We start from the raw sequence: 19044 nt of genomic DNA, 5'->3' as shown, positions 1-19044 counted from the left end.
TCTTCAAAAAAATTTACTGAAGCTGAATACAACACCTCATAACAACACCAGCTGGCATACTGATGCAGAAGTGTTTCTAGAATATTCACCTAGCAAGGGAAGCATGTACTAAAAGGGGCCTGCCATCCAGAAGATAATTCTGTTTTTTTGCCACTCACCCATATATATAAGTGTTAATTTATAAACCATAAAAACAGAATCAACAATAGTAGACAGATGCATGATAAAAAAAAACAATATTCTCTCACAAGCGACAACTATGCTCAACCAGGTCAAAAATAACACTTTCAATGCAACATTTTAAAAGCATTTATATATTATATATATATATATATATATATATATATGGTCAAAAATAAAGAAAATGCAATAAGAAAATGTGTATACTCCCAATGTGCACACCTACCAGAAGAAAATCCTAAGAATATTAGCCACCAGCAGAACAAGGCACACACGTGTTGAGAACCCATCAGTGTTGGAAGTCCTCTGGATTTCTTGATATTGTGGGATGTAGGGAACAACTCCTCCAAACACCATCATGCAGGATGCTAGCAGGGAGATTATGGACCATGAGCTCTCTGGGACTCCTTCAATGTCCAAATCAATATCTGTATCCATATTTTAGGTAATTGCTTAAGTTCATCTCATTGAAGAACTGCTGTAAACATAAATAAATGTATTAATTTAAAAAATAGATTCAATTATGTTTGCTTCCTTTGAAATGCAAATAAATCAAAAAGACAATTCAAATGTATGCCTATAACCCAAACTGTAGTTTCTTCTTTAAGGCCTAAATCTTTCAAAAGGAGTTTTGGTTCAACAAATACACGAGGCAAACACATCTTCTGCTAGACTTATATTATATAAGTGGAGGTGCAAAAAAAAACCCACATCTACACCTGCTTTAACTACTTATTAAAATTGGTATCATATGGCTATGATGACCACATAGAGAGTTTTCTGCGTATCTTAGCATATTTGGCTCATCTTCTATACGTAAAAATATAAAACACCATCACCATCTGTTAAGTTTTCTAAATGATGACATGTTTATGTTATGTGAATTTCCCCTTGGGATTAATAAAGTATCTATCTATCTATCTATCTATCTATCTATCTATCTATCTATCTATCTATCTATCTATCTATCTATCTATCTATCTATCGATCTATCTACCCAAAATAACAATTAACTATTAGTCATGTTTAATTCACAACAGAGAAATGTATGCATCTCTATATAGTTTAAGAAAGTACAGCTGTGAATGTACTTAATTACTAGCTCGTTCTGTTGGTTGCTAAGGGCACTTTCAATGCAAACTACTCCAATTGATGAGGCTCACTGTGCTCTTAATAAAATAAATTTAAATGGGTAATAATCCAGTTAATTGTCACCCTCTACATTATAGCTTATCTATTTCTACAAGTACAGTAAGCATGCTCTATCCAGACACAGGCAACCAGAACCTTTTTACTAAGAGTACTGAATTTAATATAAAAACAACTATGGGTGTGATTTCAAGTTTTCAGCAAATTCAAAAACATATTAATATAACATATTTTCATATAAAACTCTAGTTTGAAGTGTTTCATAAATAATAAAAGAAAAGAATACAACACAAAAACAATAAGAGGTAAATGTATAACGAAAGAAAACCTAATTTGGATCATTGTTTAAATTAATCCACTCAAAAGACATTGATAAACTTGATCAAAAATGATAAAATTAATCCAGAAAATAACTTTCAATTAAATCAAGGAAATCCATTGGAATTAAGTGTTTTGGTCATAGAATGGGTGGTTGGAATGTGGAACAATCAATACAACTATCGAGTGAAAGTGGATATCCCAATAACGTTCAAAAAGCATATGGACATGACTATTACAGCCAAAAAGTCAAATGAAGCTCTGGTTTGCAGTTTTTTCTTCCATTGAAAAGCAATAATCATTCATCTTGTTTTGGAACACAAACTGTAATGCATTTCATGCATCCTTCCTTCAGTTCAACAGAGTCTTATATGAAACGGATTTTCATACTAAAAGGTAATATCTGGAATAAGAGAGAGAGAGAGAGAGGGGTTGGGAGTATATCCTCATTTTACAGTGCATTGCCATACCCACCACACGATGAACCACCCGGATTGGGACCCCCAGTGCAACCATGCAACGGGTGACACCTCAGCACCACCCTGGAGCAGTGTGAGGTTTTTATAAGTGGCTGAAATGCCAGTCCTGCCGCCAACCTGCCACCAACAGGAGGACCTGCTTGCAGGGCTAGATGCAGATTAACATCATACCCAGGACAAAGCAATTGCAGGTTAAGGGTCTTGCTCAAGGGCCCAATGGAGTAGAGTCACCTCTGGTATTTACAGCATTTGAGCCATAAGAGGATGGGGCAAATTACCAGCTTATTTTATCTTACTTCATTCTTCAATCATCTAACATTTTAGATGTTCAAATTTAGTAAGAACCTAGCTATATATTGTCCTGCATTATTTCATTTTCTAATATGTAAGAAGAAAAGACAGAGTTTTCCCAGAGTAACACATATAACACAACATTATAAAGCAATGATGATAAGAACTGAAAGTGAAATAATATAAAATTTGCTCCACAAATCTGACTCCCCAAACTAGTACATCACAACAGATATTTTCAAGTTCTTTAAGTGATATGCTGTATAAATAACAGCATTATGAGAGAGAGAAAAAAAATAAAAGTGAGACCCACTCCTTACATGGTAACATAATCCAGAGCTGCCTCAGGACACATAGTATATTCTTAGCAATGATTAACCCATAAGATGTTAACAAAGAAAAAACAAATATCCATTCATCACTGATTCATAATCCATGCCTTCCAGGAACCAGTGCTCAATTTGCTTTTTTGCCAGTTAGTTTTGAGTAATGTAAGAGATCATAAGATCACTAGAAAGAAGACCTGATGCTCCTTTATTTAGCGAATATATATTATCTGTATTTACTTCTGTCAAGTTTGTGCATTTGTTATTTATAAATCTCGGGTATAGATTCTAGCAAGAATAATCAGAGTACGAAGTACATTACATGTCCATTAGTCAGATGTTTCCTCTTTTTCTCTCTGTACAAACATTATGTAACATACGCAGTGAAAGCCATCAACACACAATAGCATGCATATCTACTGTATGCAGGAAATAATTATCCTAAAATGTCTTTTGATTATTGAAAATTCTATAAATGATTTTATCCAACATCATACTGAATGTTGTAATATTAATCTGTGAAATTCAAGTGGCACATTTAGTGTTAAAATGTAACAAAATGCTAAACCATTAACCAGCTTCTGCTTCTGCACACTGCATACTTATTTTGAAGTTAAAGCTAAGATACGCCTTATTCATCTCTTACACGATTTTAAACATGTTTATTAATTTCCTGGTAATTTCAATTTGCCTAAACTGAAAACATTATATTTTAATGTCTCATCATACAGTGTCATCTATAGCCCTGGAATTGTATTTGCAAAACTACAGTACACCTAGTATTCTAGTTGTGACCTCACAAGGGTTACACAGCATAAGCACAGCCTGTCTTGAGTTGTACTTCACACAGGGACACATACTTGCTATCCTGTCAGCCCTTTGAACCAGTTCAGAATGTTGTGTGAAGAAGTGATGAGTCAGTATGGACAACTAAGTGTTTCATATGGCATACTTTCTAGCTGTACACTCACAGTGTATACTTTTACCTACTAATTTAACTTCAGACATGTTAAACGCCTTGCTTATTTACATTAAACTTCATTTACCACTTACCTCCTAAAATTTGAATATTCAGGACAGTGTTTGGGGAATTTTCTGACTCCTCCATGTAAATGTGTCTCGTCTGTAAATGTAACCAGCTTGATTCATTTTTATCTAAATAATTTACAGAATGCAAATTAGATCATTGTAGCAGCACCAGCATCGATCCTTGCAGGATTTTATTTTTGTCTAATTCATATGACGATCCTTACTCCATAACATATTGCACTTTTGTTTTTAAGCCAATTTAGCAATCGTCATCACACCCTAAATCCATGTGTATTGTAACTGGATGCTAGGCATCTCAAGGGGCATCTTATATTATTTTATTTGACTTCTAGGGGTTTGGACAAGGAAGGATTTATTACAAATCCATACTGAACACATTTTTTCACAGTCACTTTTGTCAAGTTTGTCCAATTGACTTTCTAATAAATTTATAAGCTGTTAACAACTGGTCCAGTTTGCGTCCAAAATATACATATTATGTGTTCACATCCCAATCACTAACTTCATAATAGACTCAAATATACTGTATTTATTGCCCTGCTCTTTTCTTTTATTTGTTTTTGAATTTTTAAATGCTTTTAGCACTTTACTGTTTATAACTTTCACTGTGGCCCAGGCAGTTCCTCCAGCTCTGTGCATATTACATGGAAAGCTTTAGAAAAATACAAATGAAACGCATTTCCTATTTACTTATCTTTCCTGTTCCTTAATCGTTTTTTTACTCCTCAAATATGTAAATATTCTTTTAGGGTTGACCTTTGCATTATTACCAATATAATTCCTCTCTGACATGACCATTAACTGTTGCTAAGGTATGTTAATAAATCTTATGGTTAATGCTGTTAACATTATTTCTTTTACTCCTGTCATATTCTCTGAGGTACTCTATTAGTTGTCATACAAACCTTTCACTTTTTGATATTTCATTGTCCTGCACTGCATGAAACATACTGTATATTTTTTTTATTTCATCCCTTCATTCCTTAACTGCCAGTTCTTATAGTACTCACATGGATAATGTTTTTAAGGCTCTTCTCCATCTGCTCAAAATTAGTCTTTTTCAAATAAACTTTGATCATTTTAATGGATTTTCTGTGTTAAATAACTGTTTATGAATTCAGTCCTTGTTTTTTACTGAATAAAAGTCAAGAGAGATTTCCCTCTGGTTGCTGCTTTGTCATACTGGGTTAAACAAACAGCAAGTAACTATTACTTCTACACATTCATATTTTTTATGAACCTATGAGCCACTATTTATTAAGTTTTATCTGTTTGTATTTGTTAGCTAAATTTGGCCTGTGCTTGTTTATTGGTACTTGTTCCCTTGCTACAGTGTCCTCTATAATGTTTGGGACAAAGACACACAGTGCCCTGAAATGGAAGACCATGTATAAAAATGACCAAAAGAGACCAAAATGTATGCAAATACCCTTAAATTAAAATCTGCAATGTGCACGTTCATCACGCGTGAATTGTTTCATTTGTAATTTTAAACTGTGTAGAAGAGGGGTAAATCAAGGGAAAATGTGCCTTTGTCCCACACATTATGGAAGGGCACTCTATGTGGGTGTGTAACACACTCCTAGTGTCACAACTCTGTTCTTTGTAGCTTTCTGTTCTTCTGACTCAAACATCTTTGCTAAGGTGTGATTCACCTCTCAGTATATTTTTATTATTATATTTTTTTTTATTTTTGTGTCCATGGCTACCCTTTTGATCTTACCTCTCTAATCTAAATAATGTGTGTATTTTTTATCAACTTTCTACCTGTCTCTTCAGCCAGGCTTCTACTATCTCTTCTTTCCTTTTCCATGCTGCTTGGTAATTTCAAATGTATTTTATTTTATTACTAGGGTTATGCTTTTTACCTATTTCTTATTATTACTATCTAACATAGTATCTGAATTTGTACACATGCCCTATTGCAAGATTACTGACCCCCATATCAAAGTATGAAGAATCTTACATGTACACCTTTGTAAAATACCTTCTAGTTCAAAAAGTGCCATAATTTAAAACAGTAGGAGAAATAAAATATGTAGTCTAATGTCACACTTAGCAATGAAACAGCTTGGCTTCGTTTATATTCTTAAAATGTCTTTGACTTTCAAAATAAATATATTTTTCTTTAACATACCTGTACACTGTGATAAGCCTTCACAACACCCTCTGGCAGGTGTGAACACACAGGTTGTGTCAGTTCTTGGAAAAAAAATTTGGCGACTGTGTAAAAGCTTTTAAAGCCTTTTACAGCTACAACAATGCTCACTTGACTCATAACCTACAAGTTAAAGAATAAGATGCAGCGTGGCTGCAGGAAATGTGACAATTTAAATAACCTAATGCCAACAATGACTATTTAATAAAAGTTATTATTTAGTGTATCTAGCGTAAAGGGTGATTTCTATGCCATTTATGTGCAATACAAAGAGTCAGGCAGAAGTTGTATTAATGCATCGTGAGATACTTCACTACTGATTTGTGCTTCTTGTCTATAAAGAGTTAAATTTGTCTTTTGTCCATATTAGAAATTATTAATGAAGCACATTCTGTCTTATGACTCATGAAGTGTTTGAATTTTAATATGACAATATCTGTATTTTTACAAAATGCAGTAAGTTTGTTTAGCAATATAAGCTGTTAGCTGATTGGTTGGAAAATGGCCAAAAGAATAAGACTCCTGTGTCTGCACTGTAAAAATACTAAAACCGTACGTTTTTAACCTCAGAGTGCTTCCTATATTGTGCTGTGTGTTCTCTGTTGGTGTTAAATAAATCCCTCCTGAAACTTCACTGCTGCCATGTCCAGCCTCAATTCTTCCACACTAGCTTCATCCCTGCTGTTCCTATTAGACCACTAATCTCAACAATAACCAATAAGGGAAGGTATGAAGAACTCTAGAAACCTCTGGGTCTGTTTGTATCTGAAAGCAAAAGGGTAGGATACACGCAAGAAATATAAGTACAAAGCTCTTCATTCACATGCAAAAAATCCTCAAATAATGGCAACTTGTGCAACAATAAAACAGGTAGGAAGAAGCAAAAGGAGGTTTGTAGAACGTTCAGAAACTTGGATGAAGAAGACTCTCTGAAAACTCTGTATAAAAGACTAACATGCAGAGTCTGAGTCATAGTTGTAAACCATGAATCTAAAACAGAGCTGTGCTTTGTAGCTCAGATATTCATTAATAAATACAACTAGCAAAGCTTGATTTATTTACTGTATTATCTGTTTAGGTAGACAATATGTGTCGAGTGCCCTGTAGTGAAGACAAGTGACAAACAGCTTAGCTTTAATGAAATTTGCCAATGATAAAATACAGTATTATCCTATAACAAAATTAAATACAAAAGATGTAAACATCACCATTAAATAATCACTTTTACTTTTACCTTTTTTAAAAAACATTATATTAAATATATTAAAATCAAACAACATTCCATACAAGAAAGTGAAATTTTTCAAGACTAGGTTCAAGTCAACTCTACCCCAACCTATGAGAAAGACAGCTAGGCCAACATAGTGAAACTTTAATAGTTGAAAAAAAGTAAGTAAATAAATAGAATAAAAAGGGGAATAGAATCCCTCAATGTAAATGCTTATTCTAAAATGTTATTAATTAGATCCTGCCTGGTTTTAAAAACGTTCTGCAAAGATCACCTAAGTGAGTATTTAATTTTTTCCAATTTCAAGTAGTATATAACATCAGTTACCCACTCACTGAAAAGAGGTTAGTTAGGATTATTCCAGTTGAACAGAGTAAGGCTATGTGTCAATAGTGAAGTAAAGGCAAATACAGTTTGTTCTCCACCTTAAGCCCACCTGGAGGTACATCAAACACAGCTGTTAATGGGTTAGGAGAAATTGTGACATCAAGGCTGTCTGAAAGGCATTAAAAAATTTTGGTCCAGAATGATGTTAATTTGGTGCAGGCCCAAAACATGTGAGCCAGTGAGGCTGGAACTTGATTGCAACATTCTCAGGTTGGATCTTGCCCTGGAAACATTTTGAATAATTTTAAATAAGACTGATATACTCGGTTGACAATTTTAGGTTGAATGATTGCATGCTTTGCGCATATGGAGCTAGAGTGAATTCTGTGCATTGCTGCCTTCCATTTCTGTTCTGAAATGTTGAGTAAGAGATCCTTTTTCCAATGTACTCTGTGATCTTTGAAAGGGAGGGACTTTAAAATGTTTTTATATATTACCGAAATACTGTCTGAGTCCTCAAGAATATTTTTTCCAGAGTACAGTAGAAGTAGGTGGGAGGTGAGGAAAGTTGGGCAGGTTTTGTTTAAAAAAGTTCTAATTCGGAGGTAGTGAAAGGAATGTGTTGCTGGAAGTTTGAATTTAGAGTGTAATTGTTCATAGGATGCAAATACGTTGCTTATGTACAGATCTCTAAGTGATTTAATTCTGGATGTTTTCCAGACATTAAAAGCTGTATACATTTGAGAAGTAGAAAAAAGGTGGTTCTCGTGCAGAGGTGCCACAGATAAAAGCTTCTCTATCGTAAAATGCTCCTACATTGGTTCCATATTGTGAGTGAGTGAAGCACAATTGGGTTGTTAATATATTGACGATCACTTGTATTGTGCTGCAGGATTTTATTTCTATTGCGGACCAAGCCTGTGCATGTTCATCTATTTGTGTCAATGTCCAGGTTTTTATAGCTTGTATATTTGCCGCCCAGTAGTAAAAATTAAAGCTTGGTAGAGTCAAAGCGAACTTTATTGTCATCTGAGCCATATACAAGTATATAGATAGACGAAATTGTGAAGCTCAGGGTCCACAGTGTAACAACATGAAGTGCAAATAATAAATTAAAAATAAATTTAAAATAGAATTAAAATTAAAATTTAAAATTTAAACACAAAGAAGACAAGACATTGTGCAAAGATAAGACAAAGAAGTAGCAGCAGTATAGTGTAGTAAGCACTATGAACATTGATGCAATGTATGGTATTTGTAATCTAGATACATAGATATAGTCAATAGATATGTAATATAATATATTAAAATAAATAAATAGAGATAATACAGAAATTATCAGTGTATGATACTAGTTATTTGCAGTAAGACATGTGTAAACAATGACAGCTCAGAATGTTTCACTGCAGAAGGATATCAAGAATGATACTTAAAGGTCAGTAAGAGATTTTCAGTTTTTTTCTACATGCACACTAGTCTTTGCAGGAAAGTAGCTTGCATGTATGAAAGTTCTGTTTTTAGAAGTGGTTGAGGCAGTATGGAAGATCCCAGGGGGCAGCATGTTGTTAAGGAATCTGACAGCTTGGGCGTAAAAACTATCCTGCAGCCTGGCAGATCTGGCTGTGATGCTGCAGTATCTTCTCTTGGATGGTAGAAGTGTGAAAAGTTCATGTGAGGGGCAAAAGGGGTCCTGCACAATGCTGCAGGCCTTGCGGACACTGCGTTTGTAAAATATGTCCTGTTGTGAAGGTAGAGGCACCCTAATAATGTTCTCTGTTATCTTCACTATCCTTTGCAGGCGCTTGCGGTTGGATATGTTGCAGTTGTCATACTAAACTGTGATGCAGCTGATCAGAACACTCTCAATGGTGCCTCTGTAGAACATGGTGAGGATGGAAGGGGGAAGACTTGCTCGCTCCAGCCTCCTCAGGAAGTGTAGTCTCTGCTGGGCTTTCTTGATAAGTGATGTGGTGTTATGCCTCCATGTAAGTTCCTTAGTTATGTGCACACTGAGGAAATTGGTTCTCCTAACCGTCTCCACATCTAAACCATTGATGCTGAGTGGGATTTGATTTTCTGAAGTCCATGATTATCTCTTTTGTCTTGTCGACATTGAGAGATTGATTGTTGTCTTCACACCATGCGGACAGCCGTTCCACCTTATCTCTGTATGCTGTTTCATCATCCCTGCTTATCAGTCCCAGCACCGTCGTATCATCTGAAAACTTGATGATGTGGTTGGTGTTGTTCATGGCTGTGCAATCGTGAGTCAGCAGGGTGAAGAGCAGTGGACTAGGCACGCAGCCCTGCGGCGCTCCAGTGCTCAGTGTGACGATGCTGAAAGTGTTGCAGCCCATCCAAACTGAATGGGGCCTCTCTGTCAAGAAGTCCAGGATCCAATTGCAGAGGGTGGTGTTCAGGTCCAACCTGCTCAGTTTTACAACCAGCTTTTGATGGATGATTGTGTTAAAGGCGGAGAAAAAATCTATGAATGGCATCCTGACATATGTGTCTTTTTTATCCAGATGTGTCAGGGAGAGGTGAAGGGCAGAGCATATAGCATCTTCGGTTGACCTGTTTGAGTGGTATGCACCTTCTGCCTTAGGGTAACCCTTTGAATGTGTGGATGTTTTAAATTCCAAATAAATGAGGTTATGATTGAATCTAACTTCATAAAAAATGATTTGTTGATGTATATTGGAATGCTTTAAAATAGAAAGAGAAGCTTAGGAAGGATATTCAATCAAGTTTTTCCAAGCAGACAACAAAGTTATGCTGCTAAAGATCTTATCTAAGGATATGTTTACTTGTACTGTTTACCCCTAGGTATTTAAACTGATCTGCGATGATAAAAGGTTTAGGTGTCCAATCTAATATTGTGTGCTGGAGAGTTCACTGGAAAGATCACACTTTTATTCAAATTAATTCTGACTCCAGAAATCTTTCGAAATTCTGTTAGTGCTGTTAGGACTGCAGTCACAGTATTTTGTGGATCTGATATATATAGTACCATGTCATCTACATATTAAATTTCCTGTTCAAATCCTTCTCTGATAATCCCCTTTATCTCATAAGCATTTCGACAGTGAACTGCCAGTGGCTCTATGGCGATTGCAAAAACCAATGGTGACAAGGGGCATCATTGTCTAGTACCACGTTGCCTAGTTTGAAATTGTCAGAAATAATGTTGTTAATACAAACTGAAGCTTCTTGACTGGTATAAAACAGTTTAATCTATGCACAAATGTTCTAGCCAAACCCAAATTTTTTCGAATGTGGTGAAAAGGTCATTCCAGTCAACCATATCAAATGCTTTTTCTGCATCCAATGATAATAATATCTCCAGGGTGTTAGTCTTTGCGGGTGAATATATTACATTAAACAGGCAACGAAGACTGGAAGCTAAGTGTCTGGCTTTAATAAATCCAGTTTGGTCTTGTGATATTATTGAAGGAAGAACTTTCTCAATCCTACTGGCAAGAACTTTGGAGAGTATCTTAACATTGTTATTTAGAAATGAGATTGGTCTGTATGATGCACATTGTAATAATTCTTTATTTTGCTTAGAAAACATGGTAATTAATGCTTGGCGAAAAGTTTGAGGTAGAATTATATCGTCTCTAGCTTCTGTAAATGTTGCTAATAAAAGGGGAGCTAACTTAATTGAGAACTTTTTATAAAATTTAGCAGGGTAACCATCAGGGCCTGCTGCTTTCCCGCTCTGAAGTAAGTTCATAGCATCTAGTAATTCTGATAGTTCCAGAGGTTTGTCCAATTCTTCTGCAATAAAAGTATCTAGTTGTGGTATATGTAATGCATCCAAAATACATGAGGTTGTGTCTTGTCTTCTTTAATCTGAGTAGAATATAAGGTTTTATAAATAATGTCCTTTATTTTTTTCCTTATATCATTTATCTCCTTCTTTATATTATCCTTGAGCTCCTTTATGTCTTGAGCGGTGGCTGTTGTGGCCATTGCGGTGATCATTGCCTTCAGCTTAGACAGATTGTTTCGGTCTTCCCCGAACTCCACTAGTGAAAGTAGCAAGCCCAGTTGCAGACAATTTTATTGGCTCGCAAGGGGTAGATGACAACGCGGAAGGTAAGGCCAGTTTCTGGCAGGCCGCACCTTGAGCTTGAACTTGATGTCTGTTTAGATATGGATGAAGCTTTAGCTGTCTTTTCTTTCGGAATCTTTATTCTGCCACTCATGCTTATATATGCTTGTATATACTGTAATTGACCCCCCTGGTTGAGTAAATACAGGATACCTCGGAATTACTTAAGAAAAATTCAAAAAAATAACACCGTTGCTAATGGAGTTCCACCTCAGACGTCCATCTCTTGTCGTGGTCAAGACTTACTTTTACCTTTTTATGGTACTTGATAACTGCAACCAGGCCCTTTAACAGTAAGATTTTTCACATTTTAAGTTTTAAGTTGAATTTGAATTGTAATTGAATTTTTATTGATCTTAAAATCCATTTGCTACATGTTACTAAATGTTTAAGTAACTATTTAAAACAGTACTGAAACATAGTAAGCAATGTGATGTAGCGGTTAAGACTCTGGACTAGTTACTGTGTGACCATGAGCCAAGTCACTTCACCTGCCTGTGCTCCAATTCGAAGAGCAAAAGAAATGTAGCCAATATGTCTGAAATGTTGTAAGCTGCAATGGATAAAGGTGTCAGATAAATGAAAATATTTACTGTATTATTCATCCAACTTTCCATTCTTCAGGCCCATTTCTTTATCCACCTTAAAAATGTAGCTGACAAGGTGATGAGAATTTCAAATGTTAATATACAGAAACAAAACTGAAACAATGAATATTATTAACATAAAATCTTGTTTGTTCCATTAAAGCCAAGTCAGGTTTACTGTCATGCATACACAGTGCACTGTATACTCTCAATATAAAGATGCCAGAGAGGTTCTTCAGATTGACGCCATAGGGGGACCATTTTTGGTTCCTAAAAGACAAATCCACATGAATATTCGAGAAAGCACCTTTATTTATTTGGATCCATAACATGCTCCGCAAAGTAAATAACCATAATAGATGTTAACAGATTTGTGAAGTGCCAAAAGGTTTATGATTTTAAAAGGGCTGTTGCTGCATATGTATGTAACACAGACTAACTCCAGGTTTTCTTAATCTTTTAGTGTCCTGCTAGGTAGCCTACCAGGCATTAAATATTTTTTGTACATAGTAGAAAGTTTTTCAAAGCATAAAGATAAAAAACTTCACCTACAAGGAATTCTTTTCAGAAGTGGTGCTTTGTAAAGCAATAGTTTTACAAGGAACCGCACAACCCAGTAAAGAACCATAAAATGCTATTAAAGAACCACTATTTTTAAGAGTGTACATGGTACATTGAAATTCCAAATTTCATATCTCCTCAGAACAGTTAATAAGAATACAGCAATTAGAAAGAAACATAAAAATGCATACACACAAAAAGTACACTGTACATAACAACATACTGTACATACATACATACATACATAACAACATACAGTGATCAGTCACAACATTAAACCCACTGACAGGTGAAGTGAATTACATTGATTAACTTGTTACAATGCTACTTGTCAAGGGATGAAGTTAGTTCCTGTAGATGATGTGTTGGAAGCAGTAAATTTCGAAAGCATAGGGATCTGAGCGACTTTAACAGGACTAATTATATGGCAAGATGACTGGGTCAGTTAATTTTAAAAAATGACAGGTCTTGTGTGATGTTCCCATCATGCAGTGGTTAGTACCTACCAAAAATGGTCTAAGAAAGAACAACAGGTGAAAAGGAAACAAGGACATGGGCATCCAAAGCTCACTGATGAATTTTTTGTTTCCAGCAAATTGCTGAAAAACATAATGTTGGTCATGAGAGAAAGGTGTCAGAACACACAGTGCATTACAGCTTGCTGAGTACTGAGATGTGAAGCTGCAGAACGGTCAGTACCAACACTGGTCTGATCAATTACATTTTTTTTTCAGATTATGTAGACAGTCGCATACATATGCGTTGCTTACCTGAAGAAGAGATGGAAGCAGGATGCACTATGGAAAGTAGGCAAGCCCTCAAAGGCAGTTTGATGCTCTGGGCAATGGTCTGCTGGTAAACCTTGCCTTTGTATTCATGTAGATGTTACTTTCACACATAACACCTATCTAAAGACTGATAAAGACCATGTACACCCCTTCACTGCAACGGTATTCTCTGATGACATTGGCCGCTTTCAGTTGGATAATACACTGTGCCACACTATAAAAATTATTTAGAAATGATAAAGACTGCAAGGTGTTGGCTTGGCCACCAAATTTCTCAGATCTCAATCTGATTTAACAACTGAAGGATGTGCTAGAATAACAAGTTCGATCCATGGAGGCCTCAAATCGCAACTTGCAAGACTTAAAGGAATTGCTGCTAACATCTCTGTGCCCAGGGACGCCTACAGAGGTCTCGTGGAGTCCTTGCCTCGGTGAATCAGAGTTGTTTTGGTGGCACGAGGGGGACCTGCACAATATTAGGCAGGTGGTTTTAATGCTTTGACTGATCGGTATGTATATACAATAATGTTCCACATACATTTGCAAGCATTTGTTTATGTATATACACACACACATTTCTTAGTACCAGTGTGATTTAGGAAGAAGATGTCTATACAACTATAATCCTGCCTCAAAGCAGGGTCACCTACCGAGTTAAACTCTAGTGAATCACTACCAAATCCAAATGAGACACATACAGGATGCTTGAATTATGTTTGTAATTCATAGCAAGCAATCAGTTAAGAAAAAAGACAGCAGGCAAAACAATCAAGGTTTGCTCACTAATGAAGTGTTTAATGTGGACCAGATGTTAAGAAATTGATTTCAGCACAGAAAATGATCCAATTAAAACAAAACAAGTTTCTCCATACACTATGTTTATTCATTATATTGAAACATAACTGCACTTCAAAATAACTTCACTTTCATTCTGATTATGCTGTCAAGGTTTGCTGAGACAACAAAGTAAGCTGGAGAGACCAGGTCTCCCTATTCTCAGCACCTTCTTACCTTTCCTCCCTAAAAATTCCTAAGTGCTCCCAGAGGAACATACAGCTATAATATCTCTTGTGTGTCCTAGGCCTGCCATGTGTCTTATCCAAAGATCCTACGGTTCTACCCAAAGGTTTGCCCAGTATAGCTGAGTGCCACACCCTATCCCAGAGAGTGACCACAGTAACCCTGTGCAGAAACCCCATTTGGTCTGCTTGTATTCATGACTTCATTCTTTTGTTCACTACTTAGAACTTGTGATTATAAATAAGGACTGCGATACAAAATAACTGGGTAGTAAAAGCTTCTTTCAGGAACTTACTCTTTATTTACCACCAAAACAAATCAAAAACATAAAACAAAACTGCTGCAAGATGCGCCATTTGTTGGTCAATTACATGAGTACCACTGGCCAGGAACCTGCAAAGTGAGTTAGCTATAGTTGCTTAAGCCACTGTTCCATTGTACAAATTTGCTCAAATACCTTTTTTGATTTTAGAAAAATCATCCAATTTCAAGTCCATTAGAACACAAGTGACCTCTTCTAAACACAAGTCCCTGTCTCTCATTACACACAAGATTTAGAAGAAAAGGCAGAGATAAGCAATTAAAGAGGTTATATCGATGGAGGTTGTGAATATTTTTGAACAGCCAAAGTGAAAAGATAACACAGATTTTTCAGAAGGACTTTACAAAAGTTACACACCAAGAGTGTCATATTGAACATTTTGTGTTTAAGAAAGACTAGTTTCATTCAACTATGCCAAGTCTGCAAACCAATAAATATGCCACGTTCTTGTCTACATAGCTACTCCGTTAGCTATACTTAAAGATCTGCCACCCAAATCAGACAGGACTTAACAAATTATTGAGTTTTAGGCCAGGTTAAGTTTGGTTTTTCATGTATAACTTCAGGTATAAAGTATATTTTTGTTAGAAGAAATCTATTTTACGTACTTGCTCACACTTTCTCTCATAAAATATTGGATAGGGAAAGTATTCCGACCTTCTTCATATTTTGCTGTGTTGCAGCCATTTTAATTTATTTTTCCAAATATCAAGCAAAACTCAATATTCTAGAATGACAAATTGAAAACAGGATTTCAGACATTTTAACAAATATCTTAAAAATTAAAAACTGAAATATCACATCTTCACAAGTATTTAGACCTTTTGCTAAGACACTTGAAATCTGGATCAAGTGCATCCCATTCTTTTGATCATTCCTTAGATGTTTCTACATCTTATCTGTAGTCCATGTTTGGTCAATTCAACTGACTGGACATGATTAAGAAAGACACACACCTATCTATATAAGGTCCCGCAATAGACAATGTGTACCATAGCAAAAAACCACGCCATGAGGTCAAAGGAATTGTCTATAGACCTTAGAGACAGGATTGTGCCAAGGCACTGATCTTGACCTACAAAAAATGTCTGCAGCACTAAAGGTTCCCAAGAACACAGTGGCCTTCATAACACTTAAATGGAACAACCACAACTCCTCTTAGAGCTTTCCACCCAACCAAACTGAGCAATAGTGGGAAAGGGGCCATGGTAAGAGAGTTGAGCAAGAACCTGGAGAATCTGTGTGGCGATGGGAGAAACCTCCAGAAAGAAAACCATTATTGTAACACTCTACTAATTTAGGCTTTATGACAGAGTAGCCACACAAAAACCTTTCTTCAGGAAAAGACACATGGAAGCTCGATTGGAGTTAGCAATAAGACACCTAACGGATTACCACACTGTGAAAAACAAGATTCTTTGGCTTGATAAAACCAAGATTAGCGCCATGTCTGGAGGGAACCAGGCTAGCTTGTCACCTGTACAATACTATTACAATAGTGAAGTTTGGTGGCTACAGAGTGCAAAGGCAGGAGATGCTGCAGTAGTGGAAACAAACATCTGTGTGCAGGTGGAGTTGGTGAGGCCATGGCGAATTACCTTTGCAGAAGTTCCAGCAAACCATTGGACAGCTCAGGAATGGTATGTGGGAGATCTTCTAATCGTTTAGTTGCGTGGAAAGCACTGACCTGAACTTCAATTATTGCAGAGAAGTGGAAGCATTTTAAGAAACTCCAAAACTCTGGAAGATTGGACAGGGAGGAACTCCTTGGAGTAGGCTTTTTGAGATGCTTTGATTGGGTTTGTGTCCACCTCTGTGACTGAGGTTGCTACTGTGGTTAATGTAGGACAGCCACAGGAGTGGATGAGGTCTGACCAGCAATTCTGAAAGCACTGGTTATTGTGTGGTATTTTGATTAAACTAACTATTTAGCACTGCATGGAAGGCAGGGGATGGTGCCATGGGACTAACAGATTGGAATAATAGTTCCCATTTTTAAAAAGAGAACAAGAGAGTGTGTTCAGATTACTGGGCCACACTGTTAGGCCACTGTAATAGAGAGGCATTTGATTCAGATATCTACGACAAGCAATGCAGATTCCTCCTTGGAATAATTCTTTGTCCTTGCACTGATACTTGAGGAGTCATGGGGATTTATAAAGCCTGCCTATGTGTGCTTAGTAGACTTGGAAAAGCTTATGACCATGCCTCCAAGCCCTCCCAGAGTATCTTGTAGAAGGTGCTTTATAAGTAGGGGCTTTCCAGGCCACTGTTGTGTGCCATTTTATCAAAGTATGCACTTCAATATAAAAACACAATTAGATAATGCAACATCTTGTAGAAACAAACCTAAAATGACCTGGGTTACGATATAAAAAAATAACAAAAAATTTAAGACATCTAATATAACAATTAATCTTTTTCCATACCATGTAGTACACTTTATTGTACAATGGATTTTGCTCACTATGTATTTTATGTTTCTCTTTTAAAATTATGATTTGAGGATAGCATGTTCAGCTTTTCATTTAAGTTTCTGGGTTTATTAAAAGTATAAACCTTAATCAGTTCTACACAAGCCCCCCTCTCCTTAAAAGTAAAAAGTGGGAAAGCATGGAACAGTGCCTTAGGTTTGGCTAATAACAAAGCATGTAATGTCTACCTTCTAATGTAACATTAAACCATATGAATGAACTTGCCTATTAAAGTCTGCCAACTGAGCTCAATGTCACTGGGACATAGACTTGCAAACTCCTTCACTGAACCGTTGAAATATTTTTGTAACTTGAAGAGTCTTGTGTATGAAGTGCAAGGCCTTTTCCTGGCACTGAGCATTGAAAGGAATACTATTAACCTATTTCCTGTTTGTGTCACACAACACTGCCAATCTCTGCAAGCACATTATATTCCTGTAAACATTTCTGCCAGCAACATTTTCATATCAATCATAATACCAGCAACTAAAGCCAAATAAGCAAACATCGCACAGTAGAAAAAAAGTTTTAAAATGCCCTTGTCAGACTGCTGCACTGATCTATTCCAGGAGAGTATCAGACATGCAAAATAATAGTCTGCAGTTCACTACAGTGATTATTTTTGACATATCAGACTTTTATCTGCAATTTAACTAAATTAGAACTGCATTTACTAGATGGAGCCTAATATACTTGGTCCCAATGGCCTAGTCTAATTCACTTGTATTTTTCTAAATGTCATAATGCTTGCAGCTTAGACTGTGATTTTGATTTTTTTTTTTCTCTTGTTTAATTTTTTTTATCTTGCAATAATATTTATTCAGTTTCAGTTTCATTACTCTGGAATTTTATCGTAGTTCTTAATCACCTATCCTGTTTTGTTTCCGTATTATTGTCAACATTTTGTACTACGGTCTTCTAAATGACAGGTTGTTAAGGGGAAGTTAACCTCAAATCGCATCAGAATGATGTCAGTGGCATGACAGTATTTAATTCAACGTGCTATGTATGGTAATCTTCCAAGATTCTGGATATGTGATGTGCTGTTTTTTTTTTTGCCAATATAAATCAACAACTAAGGATTAAATAATTATTTTGACTTTCGATTGTGGGTTTCATTTTGTCTTTGCTGTTGTTATGCTGCAGAATTCTTTTGGCCCTTGACCTTGGAATGTATTTTGACCTTTGATTTTGTCCCATTCAGCTCCTGTTCTTGTCTTATCTTTTCTATCTATTGTCACTAGCATACCCTAAATGCATGAAATCCATCCATCCATTTTCCAACCCGTTGAATCCAAACACAGGGTCATGGGGGTCTGCTGGAGCCAATCCCAGCCAACACAGGGCACAAGGCAGGAACCGATCCCGGGCAGGGCACCAACCCACCACAGGACACACCAGCCACACCCACACACCAAGCACACATCAGGAACAATTTAGAATCGCCAATCCACCTAACCTGCATGTCTTTGGACTGTGGGGAAAAAACCTAAGTACCCGGAGGAAAGCCACACAGACACAGGGACAACATGCAAACTCCACGCAGGGAGGACCCGGGAAGCGAACCCGGGTCTCCTAACTGCGAGGCAGCAGCGCTACCACTGCATCACTGTGCCGCCCATGCATGAAATCATTTATTTTTAAAATTAATGCCATCCAGAAACTTGTC

General features: G+C 36.4%; 1 protein-coding gene across 4 annotated transcripts in view; it reads right to left on the bottom strand.

The window, feature by feature from the left end:
• si:dkey-246g23.2 (solute carrier family 66 member 2) overlaps positions 1-19044 on the bottom strand; it is a 183574-nt gene that overhangs the window by 149288 nt on the left and 15242 nt on the right. For 2 of the 4 annotated variants that reach the window (XM_039763505.1, XM_039763506.1), the window contains exon 2: positions 407-658. In XM_039763505.1, coding sequence (XP_039619439.1) covers positions 407-618 — 212 coding nt within the window. In that variant the 5' untranslated portion in view covers positions 619-658. The remainder of the gene's footprint in view (positions 1-406; positions 659-19044) is intronic. The other 2 variants (XM_039763508.1, XM_039763507.1) reach the window with 1 other exon arrangement.

The sequence above is a fragment of the Polypterus senegalus genome, chromosome 9 (assembly GCF_016835505.1).
Source record: "Polypterus senegalus isolate Bchr_013 chromosome 9, ASM1683550v1, whole genome shotgun sequence".
Taxonomy (NCBI): Eukaryota; Metazoa; Chordata; class Cladistia; order Polypteriformes; family Polypteridae; genus Polypterus; species Polypterus senegalus.
Note: the sequence above shows the minus strand (reverse complement) of the source record. Positions and strands in the feature narration are given on the sequence as shown.